The sequence below is a fragment of the Zingiber officinale genome, chromosome 1B (assembly GCF_018446385.1).
Source record: "Zingiber officinale cultivar Zhangliang chromosome 1B, Zo_v1.1, whole genome shotgun sequence".
NCBI classification, from domain to species: Eukaryota; Viridiplantae; Streptophyta; class Magnoliopsida; order Zingiberales; family Zingiberaceae; genus Zingiber; species Zingiber officinale.
Genome location: NC_055986.1, coordinates 25800413 through 25817384, shown reverse-complemented (window position 1 = coordinate 25817384; position 16972 = coordinate 25800413). Strand labels below are relative to the sequence as shown.

The 16972-nt window shown below is 36.3% G+C and overlaps 2 protein-coding genes across 2 annotated transcripts; both read right to left on the bottom strand.

Annotated features, from left to right (window-relative positions):
• Positions 1-102: 102 nt before the first annotated feature.
• Positions 103-5381, bottom strand: LOC122053393 (probable membrane-associated 30 kDa protein, chloroplastic). The gene is made up of 11 exons (XM_042615427.1): positions 5097-5381; positions 4193-4317; positions 3974-4084; positions 3319-3383; positions 3152-3233; positions 2207-2281; positions 1989-2059; positions 1819-1901; positions 1374-1438; positions 1228-1302; positions 103-571 (listed from the first exon to the last, which is right to left on the bottom strand). The coding sequence occupies exons 1-11, from the start codon at positions 5221-5223 to the stop codon at positions 452-454; spliced, it is 999 nt and encodes a 332-aa protein (XP_042471361.1). The 5' UTR covers positions 5224-5381; the 3' UTR covers positions 103-451.
• Positions 5382-15191: 9810 nt separating this feature from the next.
• LOC122034348 (protein SHORT-ROOT-like) lies at positions 15192-16513 on the bottom strand. Its single transcript, XM_042593599.1, has one exon. The coding sequence runs from the start codon at positions 16422-16424 to the stop codon at positions 15192-15194; it is 1233 nt and encodes a 410-aa protein (XP_042449533.1). The 5' UTR covers positions 16425-16513.
• Between the last annotated feature and the right edge of the window lie 459 nt (positions 16514-16972).

The window sequence follows — 16972 nt, the reverse complement described above, 5'->3', positions numbered from 1 at the left end:
CAAAAATACTTGAATGGAAATTGTTATTCCATCAACTATTTTTCTTTTAAAAGGTCGTGTAACAATCTCATTGCTCCATATTCCATTCCTCAAGAAGAATTATTATGTTACTTGTCAATTCTATTATGAAACCAAAGATTTCGCTATGGAAACTGACCAGCACCTTCCACATGACACCATCCACATGACAAAAACACCTTCGACTTACAGATAACAAGGCATTATGAAAATATGTAACCACAAACATATACAACAGCAGCAGAAGTGAAAATTTGCTAGACAAAGATGCCCTAGAATGTTGCTCCTCGAGCACCCTAATTAATAATGCAAAGGGCAGAAAAGGCAACTCCAGCAACTAGGATCAGTTGCACCGATGAAGCGTTATAATATTCCTCTAATTGCAGTCTCAATTCAATGCAACAAGTAAATTTTTGGATGAGTGATGCGTAGACTAGTACTCATTGGCTTTTTTTCTTAGTTCATTGAGCTCCCTCTCGATGTCCATGTCACCAAAAGCTGAAGAGACATTTGAGCTGCTAGCAGCAGTTCTACCGGCAGGGAGCTCCCCTTTCTGCAGAGACGTGAATTCATATTAATGGGCAAGTTAACTATTCCTCAATCACATATTCAAATTTCACGCCGACTGATGCTGGTAGCGTCAGAAGTAAATGAAGCTGCGAAAGACTCACGCCAAAAGTAACAAAATATGGTAATGCCATTATCACAACTCATGCATCACAAACGTAAAATAAAATACTTTCTTTGAAAAAAAACAACCAGATAAAAAACTGATAGCTGAAATCTTTATCAAAGTAGGGGTGTCAAAAATAAACACAACCTGATGATCCGAATCGATTAGAAAAAAAATCAAATTCGGATTGAAAATTTTCAAATTCGGATTGGAAGGTTTCGGGCCGGATTTCAGGTTGATCTGAATTTAGGATTTTATGGATTTTTTGAGATTAAATCAAATTTTATTTTAAAAATTAAGATGTTTTTATGTATATTAATGTATGTTAGTATGATAATGATGGAATATTGAAATAAAAGAATTATAAGAAAATTAGTCAAAAAAAAATCATTTTAAATCGAATTTTTCTTGTCAGGTTTCAGGTTGAATTCAGATTCAGATTGAGATTTAAAATATAAATTGACCCAACTCAAATCTGACCGAATTGACACCCCTAATCAGAGGGTTACTATGGCAGATGACACGAGAAATTTTACCATGGATCTCCCTGACAATTCCTTCTTCAACGTTGCAAGATCATCATCTACTGATGAGCTCTCAAGCAGTGCGAACTGCAAAAGGCAAATACTGCGTGTTAAAGCATCAAAACAATTTTGCCTGCAAGAACATAAATGTTTTCTACCTTTCCTTCTAGATCATCAGTTGTCAACTGATTAAGTGCCTCTGCTTGGGATTCCATAGCCAATACTGCAAAGAGCAAACATTTCAATAATAAACTTCAGATGAGTACTTTTGCACATCCTAGTCTTAAATTGAACATACTATATGTAAACTATCACCATATTAAACAAAATTCACAAGTTAACCTAAGTACTCGTGGAAAAAGAAGACTTTCTACTTTCAAGACAGAATAAAATATGAGATTTCACTAGGCAAAATGAACATTATGATTAACCATTACAGTATAAAGATGTGAGTGTAAGCAACATAATTTGGAACGTGACAGGAAATCCCCAAGAATGATGCATTTTAGTTTACAGCAAGACAGAATGCTAGAACATGATCTTACACAGTAAATCCCCAACGCATGAGTCAAATTATTGCTTTCAGAGTCAAAATTAACTGACCTTTTTCCTCCATCTTTTCAAATGCTGAAAGAGCACTACTTGTATTGACATTCCCCAACATTTCACTAACTTTTGTTGCAGTTCTAGCAAAGTAAAACCACAGACTTAGCATCATCACAAAACATACATGTAATAGAATGTTCTCTTGTTATAATAAATAAAGTACAGACTTTGCAGATTGTGCACGAGCTTTCAGAGTGTCTTTCTTTGACCTGGCCTCCTGTATCTTGCTCTCTAAAAGCTACAGAAGAAAAAATGCAGAAAACATATTTCAGTGTCATAACGTTGCATATGTGAAATGAGTAAAACTTTGTGAAGCACATGCAGAGGAACAAATGCATGATATAATTGTATTTACTTGAATAGATATAATCTAACAAGAATAGACCTTAGTATTGGAGACAAGATTGTCAACCACAGTTTTCTGTTGATCCAGCTGAGCTTTTAAAGAGTTTGCACTGTCCTGAAATTAATTAAAATAAAGAGAATCAGGAACGTAAAATAGCAAGGAGATCCATGAGAATTGCAATACTAATTGAACATTTTTGTACAGTTAGACACTGGATCAAATGGCTTAGTATGTTCTCAAAAGGAGACAAAACAGCCAGAACATCCACAAGTTTAGCATGAAGTTTGGTTTCAGGTATCATTTATCATTCAATACAGTTAAAATGGGAGCCTTGCTTATTTGAAGATGTAATATCATTCAAAATAAGTTCAAATATCCGATAGAAGGAAACAGTAAAAACTTCAACCTAAAAGTGTCTGATGTTTGCATCAACATGAGAAGAAATGAAGAAATGCCCCATAGCATGCAATGCCAGTGCATTTGCTCCATAAGATTTGGGAGCAATTTCAATTTACTGAATTTTTGTATGCAATATGATTTTCCAACCTTTAATATATAGAATCATGGTCAAATAAACATGAAGTGAATTGTATATAAGTTGCTCAATTTGTTTCTTTTTAAGAACTAAGAACAAAAATTCCTCCAAGGACAAGAATCCTCTTTAAGCAACTTGCTCACACAAATAAGCACTTAGAAGAACAAGATTCTGAGTACAAACAACAGATCATTAAACCAGAAGCTCAGCTTCAGACTAATGTTTCTCCAACACCAAAAAACTATACATAAAAAAAACATCAACCAAATTGTATGATCCTAAATACTCATTCTATCAAAGAACAAGAAGCAAAAAATAAATATGAAGAAAAATAAAGCAGCTTCAAACGAGTAGCGGAAATTAATAGTTAAACACCATATCAATTATTCTAATGAATAATCAAGCATAACTACAATGAAAAATGTGAAAAGCATCCTGAAGATACCTACAGCATAAGATTTCCTCCTCTTGAGAGCCTCGCGTGCAAGGTCCTCATCTCCTCTTCCCAGAGCAAGCTGAGCCTTCCTGTACCTGCATTTAGAGAGAGAGAAATAATCAATGGGGTTAATCTTTGCTGTAGCATTTGTTGCATATCCAGTTGAGACACCAGTACTACCATTCATCCGATGCCAGCTGAGCAGCTTTATACTTGTTCTCTAGCCGTTTCTGTGATGCTAGTACCTTGAACATCCAAAAAGCAAAGAGTACTCTAAGGAAGAATAGTGATTCTAACTCATAAACCACATATACCTGTTCTTGCAGCCAGATGTTGATATAGCGCAGGAATCTTACCAAGAAAAGGTGAAGATGTCTAGTGGAATATTCACTATTATATACAACCGAGAAAAACTCGTCATAGTGCAAAAACCTACGAAGCATATGTGGGTGCAACAGGGCACACGACTTAGAAAATATGACTTAGTGCAAGTAGGGAGAGACAAGTTGCAGATAGGTGTTCCCTTGCAGTAACAAGAAAGTTTTATTGCAAATGACAGCCTAAAAGTTGTAAGTGCTATTTGTTTTGACATTTCCATTTCTAATAAACATACATCCCCCATAATAATACCGATAGCAATGTTTCTTTTTTGCATAATATAAGGTCTCCTAGGAATTCTTTTTTATAGTTCTCCATCAGATGATATGGAGTATGTGCAACATAATCCATGAACATACGAATGATTATGCAAGCCAGCACCTAGAAGGAACTCTAGATTTTAGTCAGTCATATGCATAAGAGCATGGGCACTTCAAATAAAAACATTCTGGAATACCTGTGCTGTAGCTTGGCGCATCTTGGTCAAATCATCATTCATTTCCAGAACAGCTTGGTCCAAAATTTTTTCTGGATCTTCCATAGAACTCAAAATAGAATTTGCATATGACTGAAATGTTTCAACAGTGCCAAAGTTAGCCAATGGCTGCTCTATAAGGGAAATCAAAAGAGAAAATACCACAAGAAAAGAAATAAATTCTGTAAGAGTAAATTTGACCTTGACTACCCTTGCTAACCGATCGAAAAGATTCATCTGAACAATGAGAGAACCTCCACCATATCGATGGCATTTTAGCGGTTTAACTCTAGATGAATGTATTTCTGTAGCTTTTAGTTGGCCCACTATTATAGCAATAGGAAGAAACAAGGAGTCTTGTAAGCTTTAACTGCTACTATAAAAAAGTAATGTGCATTTAGAATGAACTTCAAACAATGACAGGGAAATAGAATTGCAAGAGTTTTGACACTACCTACTTGCTAAAAAATCAATGGACTTCATCCTTAGAAAACATAGTTACAATTCACAGCCCACGGCAAAAGAATAAAAAGGATCTATAAGGGTGACCAACAACATGTCAACATTGTTGATATTTTTCTAAGAAAGATAGGACAAGCTATTTTGTTGCAGATCTATCTTCTATGGATGCAGCATCAAAACGGTCCTTTTCTGAATATGTGTTCAGGTATCACATTAAATATTAAATGATCATATCAAAGAAGAAATTTTAGCAAATTCTAGTTAACCCAAAGAATGTTGCATATATCAAGGAACAGCCACTTGGTTTCATCCTTGCTTCTGCTGGTTCCCTTTTGAACTACTCTAAATGGCATTTTGAAAATTTAAACACACCATATCGCCTGGAAGGGTTCAATTTGAACCCTCACGGAGCACGGCTTGAGGTGCTATTTACCACTCAAAATTATAGGCCTTTGAAATCATCCAAGGCGGCATGACTTAGCCGTTCCTAGTTTAACCTAATTTATGGACCAACGAACCAAAATTTCCTGTACTCGGCCATGAATCGTCCGGAGACAAGCGAATAAAGAGAATAACATATCAGAAAGTTCACAAAAGAACCCCAAATGATAGTAAGGTAGATAGTTTGATTAACTTAACGCACCTCCTCCGCTAACGAAAGAGTTCCTCAGCGTTCTGGTGGCCAAAAGAACCCGCCGCGAGGGAGCTGCTCGGTACGGAGAGGACGATGACGACGGTGGCGCAAAGCTCAAGGACGCCTTCAACGCCATCCTTTTTGGATAAAAAGAGCACCAAAACGAAGAAACCCTACACGGATCGACTTCTATTGATTTCTCGCCGATTTCACAGAGGAACCGAACCAAACGAACTCAAGATGCGAGCAAGAAGAGGCACCGCACCGCAACTGATCAGCGATCGATGTCCACCATACGTACTTGATCTATGAGGACGGCTCTGATCGCTCTGAAGAAGTATTACGAATCACGCCAAGATTCGTGTCTGCGACCGGATCGTTCCAGTTGCGCAGACGATCGTGGCGGATTCATTTGTTTCGTAAATAAAACACGGACCTGATTTGACATTTTTTTAAATATAATTGTTTATAATAACGGTAAATTATAGAAAAAAATTTAATCATAAATATTTTTTTTTCATGTCTACTCCCCAAATAAAAAATTTTATTTTACCCTCTCTAAATTTTTTTACACTCCCTAATATATTAATTTATAAATTTACCCACGCCCCCATTAATTCCTTTCTTTCTTCACCATTTCTTTTTTAGACACATTCATCGGTCCATCCCTATAGAGAAAAAACTCTAATCCTAACCAAACAAATTCATCAGTCCGTCAATCCCCACCTATGATAATGTAAAATCCTAAGTATCAAGATCCACCAACCAACCAAATCCATCGACAATAAGACAAAAACAAGTAAAAAAAAAAGAGTTGAAGTCAACCAGTCACTTCGAAAAATAGTAAATTTCTTCGTAATTTTTTAATCGATTATATTAGTCTCATTTTATTGCATTTTCATATTTCATTATTTGTTTACTGTTGGTTATTGTTCAAATTTGTTGACTCTTCGATTTTCAGCTGGTCATTGTGTAATTTGTGAATATTTTGTGTTATTTAGTGGTGGTTTGTTACATTTTAGTGTCTTTTCTATAGATAAATGAAGTATTTAACTGTTATCAACCTATAAATTCTTCAATGAATAATAAATGTTTTAAGAGAGATTAGTCTAGGTTAATGTGAGAAATGAATTTCATTAGTATAGTGTCAAAATGAGGAGTTAAAATTCTTTAATTGATAAATTCCTCATGTTTAATGATGGTATTCAATTTTTCTATTATTATTATTAAATTTAATGTTTTTTTTTGTAAGTATGCAGATATTTACTTTATGATTTGAAAGCTAAATTTGTGTTGGATATTTTATTTTAGATTTTTGGTGTAGAAATAGTTTAAAATTTTAAGAAATTAAAAAAAAAATTATATTTTGAGGTTGGAAAGAAGGAGGTTAAGGGTTGTAAAGAAGATGGATAAGATTAGCAAAGAAGCAAAGAGGTTAAAAAGCTAAGGAGGTTAAGAGTGGCAAAAAAGCTCTATTGCACTGTTTGCCAACTTTTTTAGAGCTACAATTGCTAAAGTTGGCCCCGTAAATGAGTGATAAGCAAAAAAAAAAAAAAAAAAGTATTGAAAACAACTCACTTAATCCATGGCTAAAGATGCTCTTGCCCAATTTGTTTATCAACCGTTCTAGAGTTGATCTAATTTTAAAAAAGATTCTAGTTGCAATCTCATTCATTTGTATTTAGTGAAAATATTGTTGTTCCCTTTACATCGCCAGAGTTTTCCATAGTTCTTGGATTGCATTATACAAGGTAACCAGTTGATCTAGATGCCAATCTATAGTCTAAATTTATAACTTAACATTTCTCAAAAAAAGTTGGCAACATTAATAGAAGTGTGATCTATGAGAGACTTTCCTCCTTAGTTGGATTAGAGAATAACTCCGATGTTAATAATTTTGTTAGGATGTTTATTTATTTTGTGTTTAATTGTATCATTTTTCCTGTTGGCCACTACTCAACACCTCGATTTATTATGTTATACATCGATGACCTGACAACCTTCTTTGATTAGTCGTGGGGAGTTGAATTACCAAATTTTGAAATATATTGGAAAGGGTGAAGGAAATGTTTGAAGAAAGAAGTATTTAGATGGTTCAATAGTTTGTTTGATGGTGTGTTTTTTAAATATGCTTTTATTATGCTTTGTATTGTTATATTAATATATTTATTTATTTACACATGACTATATGAAAAAATTCCTTCTCTTGGAGTTGTATGTTCTCTAAATACTTTTCCCCGATTGTTCCGTTGGCTTGAGAGTAAGTACCTAAAAAAGTTGATTCGACTGAGAGGTTATTGAAATACATTGACTATATTAAATTAAGTTCATAATTTTTAGTAGGCATACTCAAATATGATCGATTGTAGTGACCATTTATTTTTAATTGTGAAAAGGTGTTATCCATCGTACCATTTTTGGATGAAGATAAACTTTTTCATCAAAAGCGAGGAAGTTTTTCGGTAATATTATGAATAATTAAATATTTTGTTAAATCAAGTTGACAAAACATTTATTTACTACAAGAATCAAATTTTTTAGGTCCCAAAATGTATAAAGTATGGTGGAATCATTGATAGTACAAGTTGGTGGAATAGTGGACCAATGACAAAATATATTGGCGGTGAGCTATAGCATGAGCTATAGATTGAATGTGAAAGTAATACAAATGAGTGTAAAAGCGAGGAGAAAGATGAATCTTGTAAAGATATCAGTGGGAAAACATAGAACAAGAGATTTGAAGTTAAAGTTGTTGGTGAAGGTGATATCGATGAGTTTCTTAAAGTGCTTGTGGAAAAGAATATTATATCAGCAGAGTATGTTGTGCAGGGGACTAATGATGAAAGTGACTCAGGGAGCATTGTTGGTAGTTCAGTGGCCACAGGCATGACCAATTATTTCTCGTTGTCCATTGTAATAACCCTAAGGGCAAGGGAAGATCGTGTTTAGAAAAAAAAAGACTGAAATGTTTGTTACACTGTGAGTACCATGCCGAAACATAGGAGGAAGGCGGGCAAAGAGGTTTTAGCATTGCTCGTTGACACTGTAATGGTGGAATCAATAAAATAGAGTTAATTTTATTTATTTATTACTAACAATGTTTCTACTTTTTCTTATGTTCCTAAATCTATCTCCCACATAGGGAGACACCATTATAGCAAAATAGGAAGGAATGTTGTTGAGGATGTGATGAATGAATTTAGAGAAAAAACATATTTTTGTGGGCATGAAGAAACAACGGATGAAGAGCGAAAGATGTTATCAAAGTATCTTCCTTGAGATAAGTTTGAGTATTGATCCTGTCTAGAAGCTAAGAAGACGAACCTTATTACAGTATCTTCTTAGCTTATCTGAACGAAATACAGATCCTTGGAAAATTGATTTATGTAATAAGGAACCAATTGCAAGATCTAAATGAAAATTTATTTCAAAGATGCAAATATATTATTTTTCCCTTGAACTATGGATTGTTGGTTGCTACTCGGAAAACCTAATGGTTCCACTGTACAAAATTTTTGTACAAAGGTCTGAACATTTTCCTAGCTACCATGTGCTCTTTTAAATTAAACTTGGATCGCCTGCGGAACTTAACACGTTTGATCCAAAGTTTAATCTATTTGTTCTTTTAGGTTTAGACTTGGATCTCCTACGGAACTTAACACATTTGATCCAAATCACCTAGGTTATTAATTCCATTAAATATTAATTTCCAAAATTGGCTTCCAGGACTGCATGGCGAGGCACATGGCCTTCTTGGATATGGGAACAACCACCACCGCCTAGACAAAGCCTTTTAAGGAAAGCTAACATTTAATTTCCTTAAATAATTTTAGGTCAACCGAAAAGAACAATCAAATCACAAGGAAAAGAAAAAACAAAAGAACACAACATCGAAAATAAATTCGAAATACTAGAATCGCATGCCTCTTGTATTTGGTATTTTTACAAAGAAGTAAAACTAGTATGATGCTGAAATTAAATACTAGTATACCTTTTCTTTTGCAAGCAAAAACCTCTAGGTCTTCTACCGTATTCCTCTTCTAACCTCGGACGTTGTGTGGGCAACGATCTTCCGAGATGAGAAACCACCAAAGCACCTTCTTCTCCTTTCTTCAAGTTTCGGCCAAGCACAATGCTTCCAAAAGATGAAGATCTTTTTCCACCAACCAAGCTCCAAGGGATGTAAGCTTTCTCTCCTTCTTCTCCAAGCTAGAATCCGGCCACCACTTGATCTCCAAAGAAGATGTGAGGTTCAACCACAAAGGATGGAGAGAAGAGAAGAAGAGGAAGAGGCCGGCCACACCAAGGAAGAAAAGAGGGAGAAAATAATAGAGGTTGTTCACTTTGAAGCCTCCTCTACCCCCTCTTTTATAATCCTTGGTTTTGGTAAATAAGGAAAATTTAATAAAAACTTCCTTAATTCTTTTACCATTGAAAAAGAAAATTTATTTAATTAAAAACAATTTTCTTCTCATCAATTCATATGGCCGGCCACCACAAGCTATAAACAAGGAGAGTTTTAATTAATTAAAACTTCCTAATTTGTCTTCAGAAATTTATAAAATTTCTCCAATAATTTAATCCGTTAGTAAAAAGGAAATTTTATAAATTAAAATATTTCTTTTAAACATGTGGATAAAAAGAAAGTTATCTCTAAAAATTAAAATCTCTTTTAATCTACAAATAAGGAAAGATATCAAATCTTTTCTTAATCTCTTGTAGAAACTTATAAAAGAGAATATTTAATTTTTAAACTCTCTTTTAAATCATGAACATGGTTAAAAAGGAAAATTTTCTTAAAATTTAAAATCCACCTTTTAATCAACAAATAAGGAAAGATTTCAAATTTTAAACTCTCTTTTAAACATGTAGATGATTTACAAATAAGGAAAGTTTTTACCAAAAATTAAAACCATCATTTTAATCTACAAATAAGGAAAGAGATTAATCTCTTCTCTTAATCTTTTGTAGAAAGCTATAAAAGAAAATTTTTAATTTTTTAAACTCTCTTTTAAAAACATGATATCCACATAAGAAATAATTTTAATAAAAATCCTTTTTAATATTCTAGTGGCCGGCCACCTAAGCTTGGGACCAAAACCTTGGCCGGCCACCAACTCGCTCATCCACTTGGCCGGCCCTAGCTTGGGTTCCAAGCTAGCTTGGCCGGCCCCATTGGATGGGTAAGAAGGTGGGCATGTGGTGGATATAAATCTCTCTATACAAAAGGCTACGATAGGGACCGAGAGGAGGAATTGGTTTTGGTCTCCCGATAAAATTAAGCATCCCGTATTCGCCCCGAACAGGCAACTTAATTTTATCAATAATAATTCATTCCACTAGAGAACTATTATTGAACTACCGCACCAATCCCAAATTACATTTTGGGCTCCTTCTTATTATGAGTGTGTTAGTCTCCCTGTGTTTAAGATGTCGAATGTCCACTAATTAAGTGAGTTACTGACAACTCATTTAATTAATATCTTAGTCCAAGAGTAGTACCACTCAACCTTATCGTCATGTCGGACTAAGTCCACCTGCAGGGTTTAACATGACAATCCTTATGAGCTCCTCTTGGGGACATTCTCAACCTAGATTACTAGGACACAGTTTCCTTCTATAATTAATAACACACACTATAAGTGATATCATTTCTCAACTTATCGGGCTTATTGATTTATCGAACTAAATCTCACCCATTGATAAATTAAAGAAATAAATATCAAATATATGTGCTTGTTATTATATTAGGATTAAGAGCACACACTTCCATAATAACTGAGGTCTTTGTTCCTTTATAAAGTCAGTATAAAAGAAACGACCTCTAATGGTCCTACTCAATACACTCTAAGTGTACTAGTGTAATTATATAGTTAAGATAAACTAATACCTAATTACACTGCGACCTTCCAATGGTTTGTTCCTTTCCATCTTGGTCGTGAGCTACTGTTTATAATTTATAAAGTACTGATAACATGATCCTCTGTGTGTGACACCACACACCATGTTATCTACAATATAAATTAATTGAACAACTACATTTATCATAAATGTAGACATTTGACCAATGTGATTCTTATTTCTAGATAAATGTTTATACTGAAAGCTAGGCTTTTAGTATACATCCTAACATGGATGACATTAGTTTCCCTTGAACTATGGATGACATTAGTTTCTAGAAAGTGGTTGTTGCTCTAATAACCAAGAAGGTCTAGTGCTTTGCCACTGCCTGGAAGTCAAGTATCGAAATTAAAAGTTTAATTGATTAACTGAAAAAATATTAATTTAAATTAGTTAATGCTTTAAAAGAGTTATTTAATTTGTTCTAGAAAACATATTCAAAAATATTCATGTTTTCAAAAACTTTAAAAAAAAATTCTTATGAAAATTTCTTCTAAAGAAAATTCTGAATTATATTTGAAACTTAAAAATTATGTTTTTCAAACACTTCGAAATTTCTTTTAAGTTAGAAATTGTTTTTTGTTGCAATTTTCCTTAAATTTTTTTTTCTTATGAATTTGTTTTTCAAACTTAACAGATTCTATTCAGTTGCACAATTTTTTTTTAACTTAATATTTTTTTTAACACTTAGATTTTTTTTTAAGTTAGAATTTACCTTAGACTTGTTAAAAGGAACCCTATTTTTTATGTGATCAAAGGGGGAGAAAAATGTTAAGTCTAGGGGGAGGTATACATTTTTTTAAATTGAGAAATCTTTTTGGACTTATTTGCAAATTAATTGTTTTTATTACATATATTTACCCTAACTTAACTTGGGTTGCTCACATCTAAAAATGGGAGATTGTTGGAACCCCAAGGAGTTTTGATGTGATCAAACAAGTTAAGTTAGGTCCTGTTTTGTCTAACCCTTGTGTCTAAGTGTGCAGGAGATTAGGAACACAAGAAGTCGAGCAGAAGACGCGACTAACTAGAAGGACGACACGGGGAGAGAGCCGACGGGCTCGGTGCGTCCGAGGGAAGAGGTGACCGTGGAAGAATACACGGGTGGACGAGAAGAACGTACGCGACGTTCGAGGGACGAGAAATCGGGAAGGAAGGCTACTCGAGGAGAAGACTGGAACTTGGGTTCGGGTGAGCCCTATTCTGGATGGCCGAGATCACTCAAGCTAGCAGAGCCGGAACAGAAGACCCGGACCGAGACGAGCTGAACCGGAGCAGGGGAACTGGACCACAAAAAGTCAACTGGGTTGACTTTAGTGGTCTGGGCGACCGGATTCATTCCGAGCGCTCGGACCGTCCGGGCGCCCGGAACCATTCTGAGCGCCCGAAAGTGGATTTTGACTCGATCTGAACGTTAGGGGATAAAGTTTTATCCTCCCAGGGCGCCCGGAACCCTTCGGGGGGCCTCGAACAGTGCTATAAATATAGCATTGATTTGCACAGTTTATTAACTTCACTTGTAATCAGTTTCTCTATGCTTTACTTTTCTGTCTGTGTTATCAACGTTGTAAAGAGACTACTCTGCCCGAAGGAGATCATCAGATAGTGCGTCATATTCGTCTTGGATTAGCAATCTTCTGATTGCAAACCAAGTAAATCTCCTGTGTCTGTTTTCTTTTAATTAGTCTCTGGTTTTTTATATTACAAGTGTTTGTTATTTAGTTGAAAATCCGAGAAGGGTTAGATTTATTTTTTCAGGACAATTCACCCCTCCCCTCTTGCTGGCCTCCAAAGGGACCAACACCTTGCTTACCAACAGCTACTTAATTGTTTTGCTTCATTTCATTGTTAATGGCATGCCAACTTACTTGTCAAAGGCTTGGAAATTAGTTCAATCTGTATCCTCCATTTCTATCACAAGATTTCTGGATAGTATATTAAATTAGTTACTAAGATCATTATGCAATTGCAATCTCTTACTTATGATTATATTCCTCTTGAGTTGTGCAGTCCTTGTCTTTAGTTTTGTTCCTTTCCTGTGCCAGGTGTGTGGCTTTGTTCTCTACTGCTTCAAGTATGAGCAATTTTTCAATACTATTTAAGATGAACTCATTGAATGTGTCTATATGTTTTCTTAGTTCCTTTGCAGAGTCGTTCTTCATAGTTGGAAGATTTCTTCATCAGAGTTGATCATCACAAAAAAAAGTACTCCCAAATTTCCCTTCCGTCTTTCAACATTCATTTATCTTCATAAGCTTATGGTGCACTGTAAATGGAATAATGTTCTTCAAACCATTTCATTGCTTGTTTTTTATCTCTTCAATAATTCATAAAATTGTCAATGGTTGCACTACTCGAGATGAGGTTAAGATCTAGGGTTTTGTTCTTATTACAAAGGGTTTATTTTCAACTTTCAAAGATAAGGCTATCTTCTTCAAATCTCTCTAATCACTAAAAGAAGGTATTTCTTTACTAGTTCCTTTCCATGTTATTGTCACTGTTGATGTATTGTATTACACTTGGCTCCTTTAAAGCTCATTTTAATAATTTTTTCTTTAACTGGGTTTTCCTTGCAAGCAACATATAGTTTTAAAAGGACTTGATTTCCTATCAAACTTCCTTGCATCCTAGTTTATACAATAGCAGACATGGTGTTCAAAGGAAGTTATGCATTATGAATATTAGCTAAATAATAACTAATTATTTTTCTCTAACATATAGAGAAGAAATTTTTTACCAGATTGAATTGTTAACTTTCTTGACTTAGCCAATAACTAATTATTTTTTTTACCTTCTTGATGACACTTTTACAAGTGTAATGATACTTCCATTTACTATGAATATTTGACAATCTTCAAGCTCCATGTGAAGTCTTTATAAAGATTCAAATTTTTTTTTTCTATTATTAGAACATCTGTCTGCATAGCAATATCAGAGAGTTCGTAGATAATAAATCAGCCTCAGTTAGTATAAGTCAAAATAATTAATTATTCATTATTTTTTTATTACATTATGTATGTATCTCATTTTTTTTTGTTCTTTTTTTAATTTATTAGACTAATATAAGTTATTGTAATATGAATAGGAACAAAAGAAAGAAAAACAAAATGTTGATGAATATACTCATTCTTCATTCAATCTTCAATCATGATGTGATATGGTGGGTGGAAAATTTGCTAGAGGGTGGCAGTCTATAGTGGTGGCAAAAGGCGAATACGCTCGCCCCCAACGCCCCTGCCAACCCATCCCAGGGTCAACACGGAGGAGGTGGCAATCTATAATGATGTGATGTGATGGGTGACTTATGTAAGGAGAGGGTATATGAACTTCAACATGATCGACACTTTGGAAGATCAAACAATTAAAGTTTCAACAGATTTACTTTAATAAGATAGAATAAAAAATTATCACAAGAAATTGTGGACATGCATACTACTAGCAAGAGGATGGAGGAAGAAATTATTAAAAGGAAAAGAAAATTGGAATTGTAATGTATGATTATTTTTATCTCAAGACTATGTGAATATTTATTTATCTAAATGGTAATCATATTGTATTTTTGGATTTAGAAATTAGTTATTTTAATATTTTAAATTATTTGAAATTTGTGATTGCTTATTGGAAAGTAATACGTAGATATGAAATATAGATAAAATTAGTGATAAATTTGAAAATAAATTTATACATGGATTTATAAACAAATTATAAATGGATTGATAAGCAGGTTAACATTATATAGGTTAACATTATATTTATGAGGTACTTTGAGAGAGACTAAAGACAACTTAAAAAAAAAATAGAAATATTTAAAATTAATTTCATTTAGTCAAATAAAAAATACATTCATAAATACTTTTTAATTCATTTTTAAAATTAAAGATGAAATATTTTTATCTCAAAATTAGGCACGAGACTTTCACTAATAGATTTTTAAGATGGAATATTTTATCTCAAATATTTTTTAGAAATAGAAAAATGATTTTTAGAGGGTTTTTTTTTTTTCTATTAAACCATGTTTTGTTGCAGTGTTACATGTATCCTTTCTCTATGCATGTTTGTGTCGATATGCATGCATGGACCAGCTCCATCAAACTATATCCAGTTTACGTGCTGAGGAACGAATTGTGCTCTCACAAACTTGAAGAAAAAAGTTGCAAATAACAAAATCTATATATTGTAGTAATTATTGATAATTAATCATAATTATTTAGGTTTCCAAGCACAAGACCACACGACCGGTTCCTCCTTCCATGTTAGGTACATCCCCGACGCCTCCCCCTCAGCCGGAAGCAGCGACCACCCAGGCCGGTACCTCCTCAGCAACGCCTTCAAGTCGTCGACGACGTCGTCGCTGAAGCCGAACCTCTGGAAGCCGCATCGCTCCAACCGCCGGCACCACTGCCTCCCTCTCTCCCTCCGCTCGCCATGGTCCACCCTGTCGGGGCCTCGGCCGTCGCAGGCCAGCACCCCCACGAGGCTCCGGAAGCTCTCCCTCTCCAGAGCAAGTCTCTCGTTGCTCGTCGCCGGGAAGCTCTCCTCCAGCATGTCGAAATAGGCGCCGTAGAAGCGCAGACACTCTTCGAAGGACTCCGCGAATTCGCCGACGCCGGCGAAGTCCGCCTCCTCCTCAACTACGGTCACGACCCTCGGCTCCAGCGCCGCCGCCGCCCTTAGGAACGCGTCACGCGAGCCCCCGGTGCCGGCTCGCCGCAGCGCGCTGACGCAGTTCACAGCGACGGTCTCCCCGTCGCGGAGATCGAGCTCCTCGGGGCGGAGAGCATCGGCGAAGCGGGGAGACGCGGGGGCGACGACGGCGCGGAATTCGAGCGACACGCCCATCAGCCGCGCGAACTTCTCGATTCGCACTCCGATCTCGGACATGACGCCGGCGGAGGCGGCGGAGGCGACGACGGTGAGTCGGACGCGCGGGGCGTCGGTGTCGGCGCGCGAGGCGAGGGCCTCCAGGAGCGTAGGCCACTGGGTGCAAAAGGTGTCGCTGACGTCGACGATGTGGATGGCGGGCACGGCGTCGAGGGCATGTAGGAGGGCGCCGTTGGCTGCGACGTGGCCGAAGGTGGTCCAGGGGGCCGCCTCCTGGAATTTGAGAGCGAGGCGTCTGGTGGAGGCGAAGGAGATGGCGCGTTCGGCAACGGCGAGGGAGGTGTTGTAGAAATGGTCGCCGGAGGCGGTGGCGCAACAGAATAGGGCCTGGAGGAAAGCGTAGGCGAGGCGCTGCTCGCGGTCGCCGTAAGGGGAGGCGAGCTCGTTGAGCATCCAGAGGAAGCGCTGCAGGTTGGCAGAGTCTCTCTCGGAGAAGGCGCGTGCGCAGTTGCGGAGAAGGTCGGCAGCCCAGGGCCTGATGGGATCGGCTGAGAAGAGATCAGGGTCGAGGGCAAGGTGCAGAGCGGACGTGAAAGGAGCTGGCGGATTCTGCATGTTAAATTTCACTGGATACGTCGTGAGGAAAACAGGGCACCGGGAGCATGCACCGCCATCTCACAGCGCCGGCAGCTGTCTCCGACGGTATCAACAATTTGAAGGAGCTAAACGCCTAAGAATATATGCTGTGCGATATTGTATTAGTGATGTATTAACCAATCATTGTCCTCCCTTAATCCATTCTATTTCGCCATAACTAATTTTATATTAATCTTATAATAATCATTATTATTCCTTAACAAGACAGAATAAAAACTAATGAACTCTAACCATAAACCTCCAGTGGAAACACAAAAAAAGCCAACCACAAAAGAAAGTCTTATTTATGTTCGTACGTGATCTGCCCAAGCTAATATATTTAGTTTCCAAAGCCACAGACAAATGCAAGCCAACAAACCAGCCATTAGAGAAAGAATTAGAAGATTATAACAGAGCCAAAGTCCAAAGAATCTCCACACCAATTATCTTCAGAGAAATGGAGCACACTTTGCTCCAAACTAATGTGGAATTAGGTGGGCTCGAGAAAAAGATGAGCAGAAAGCAAC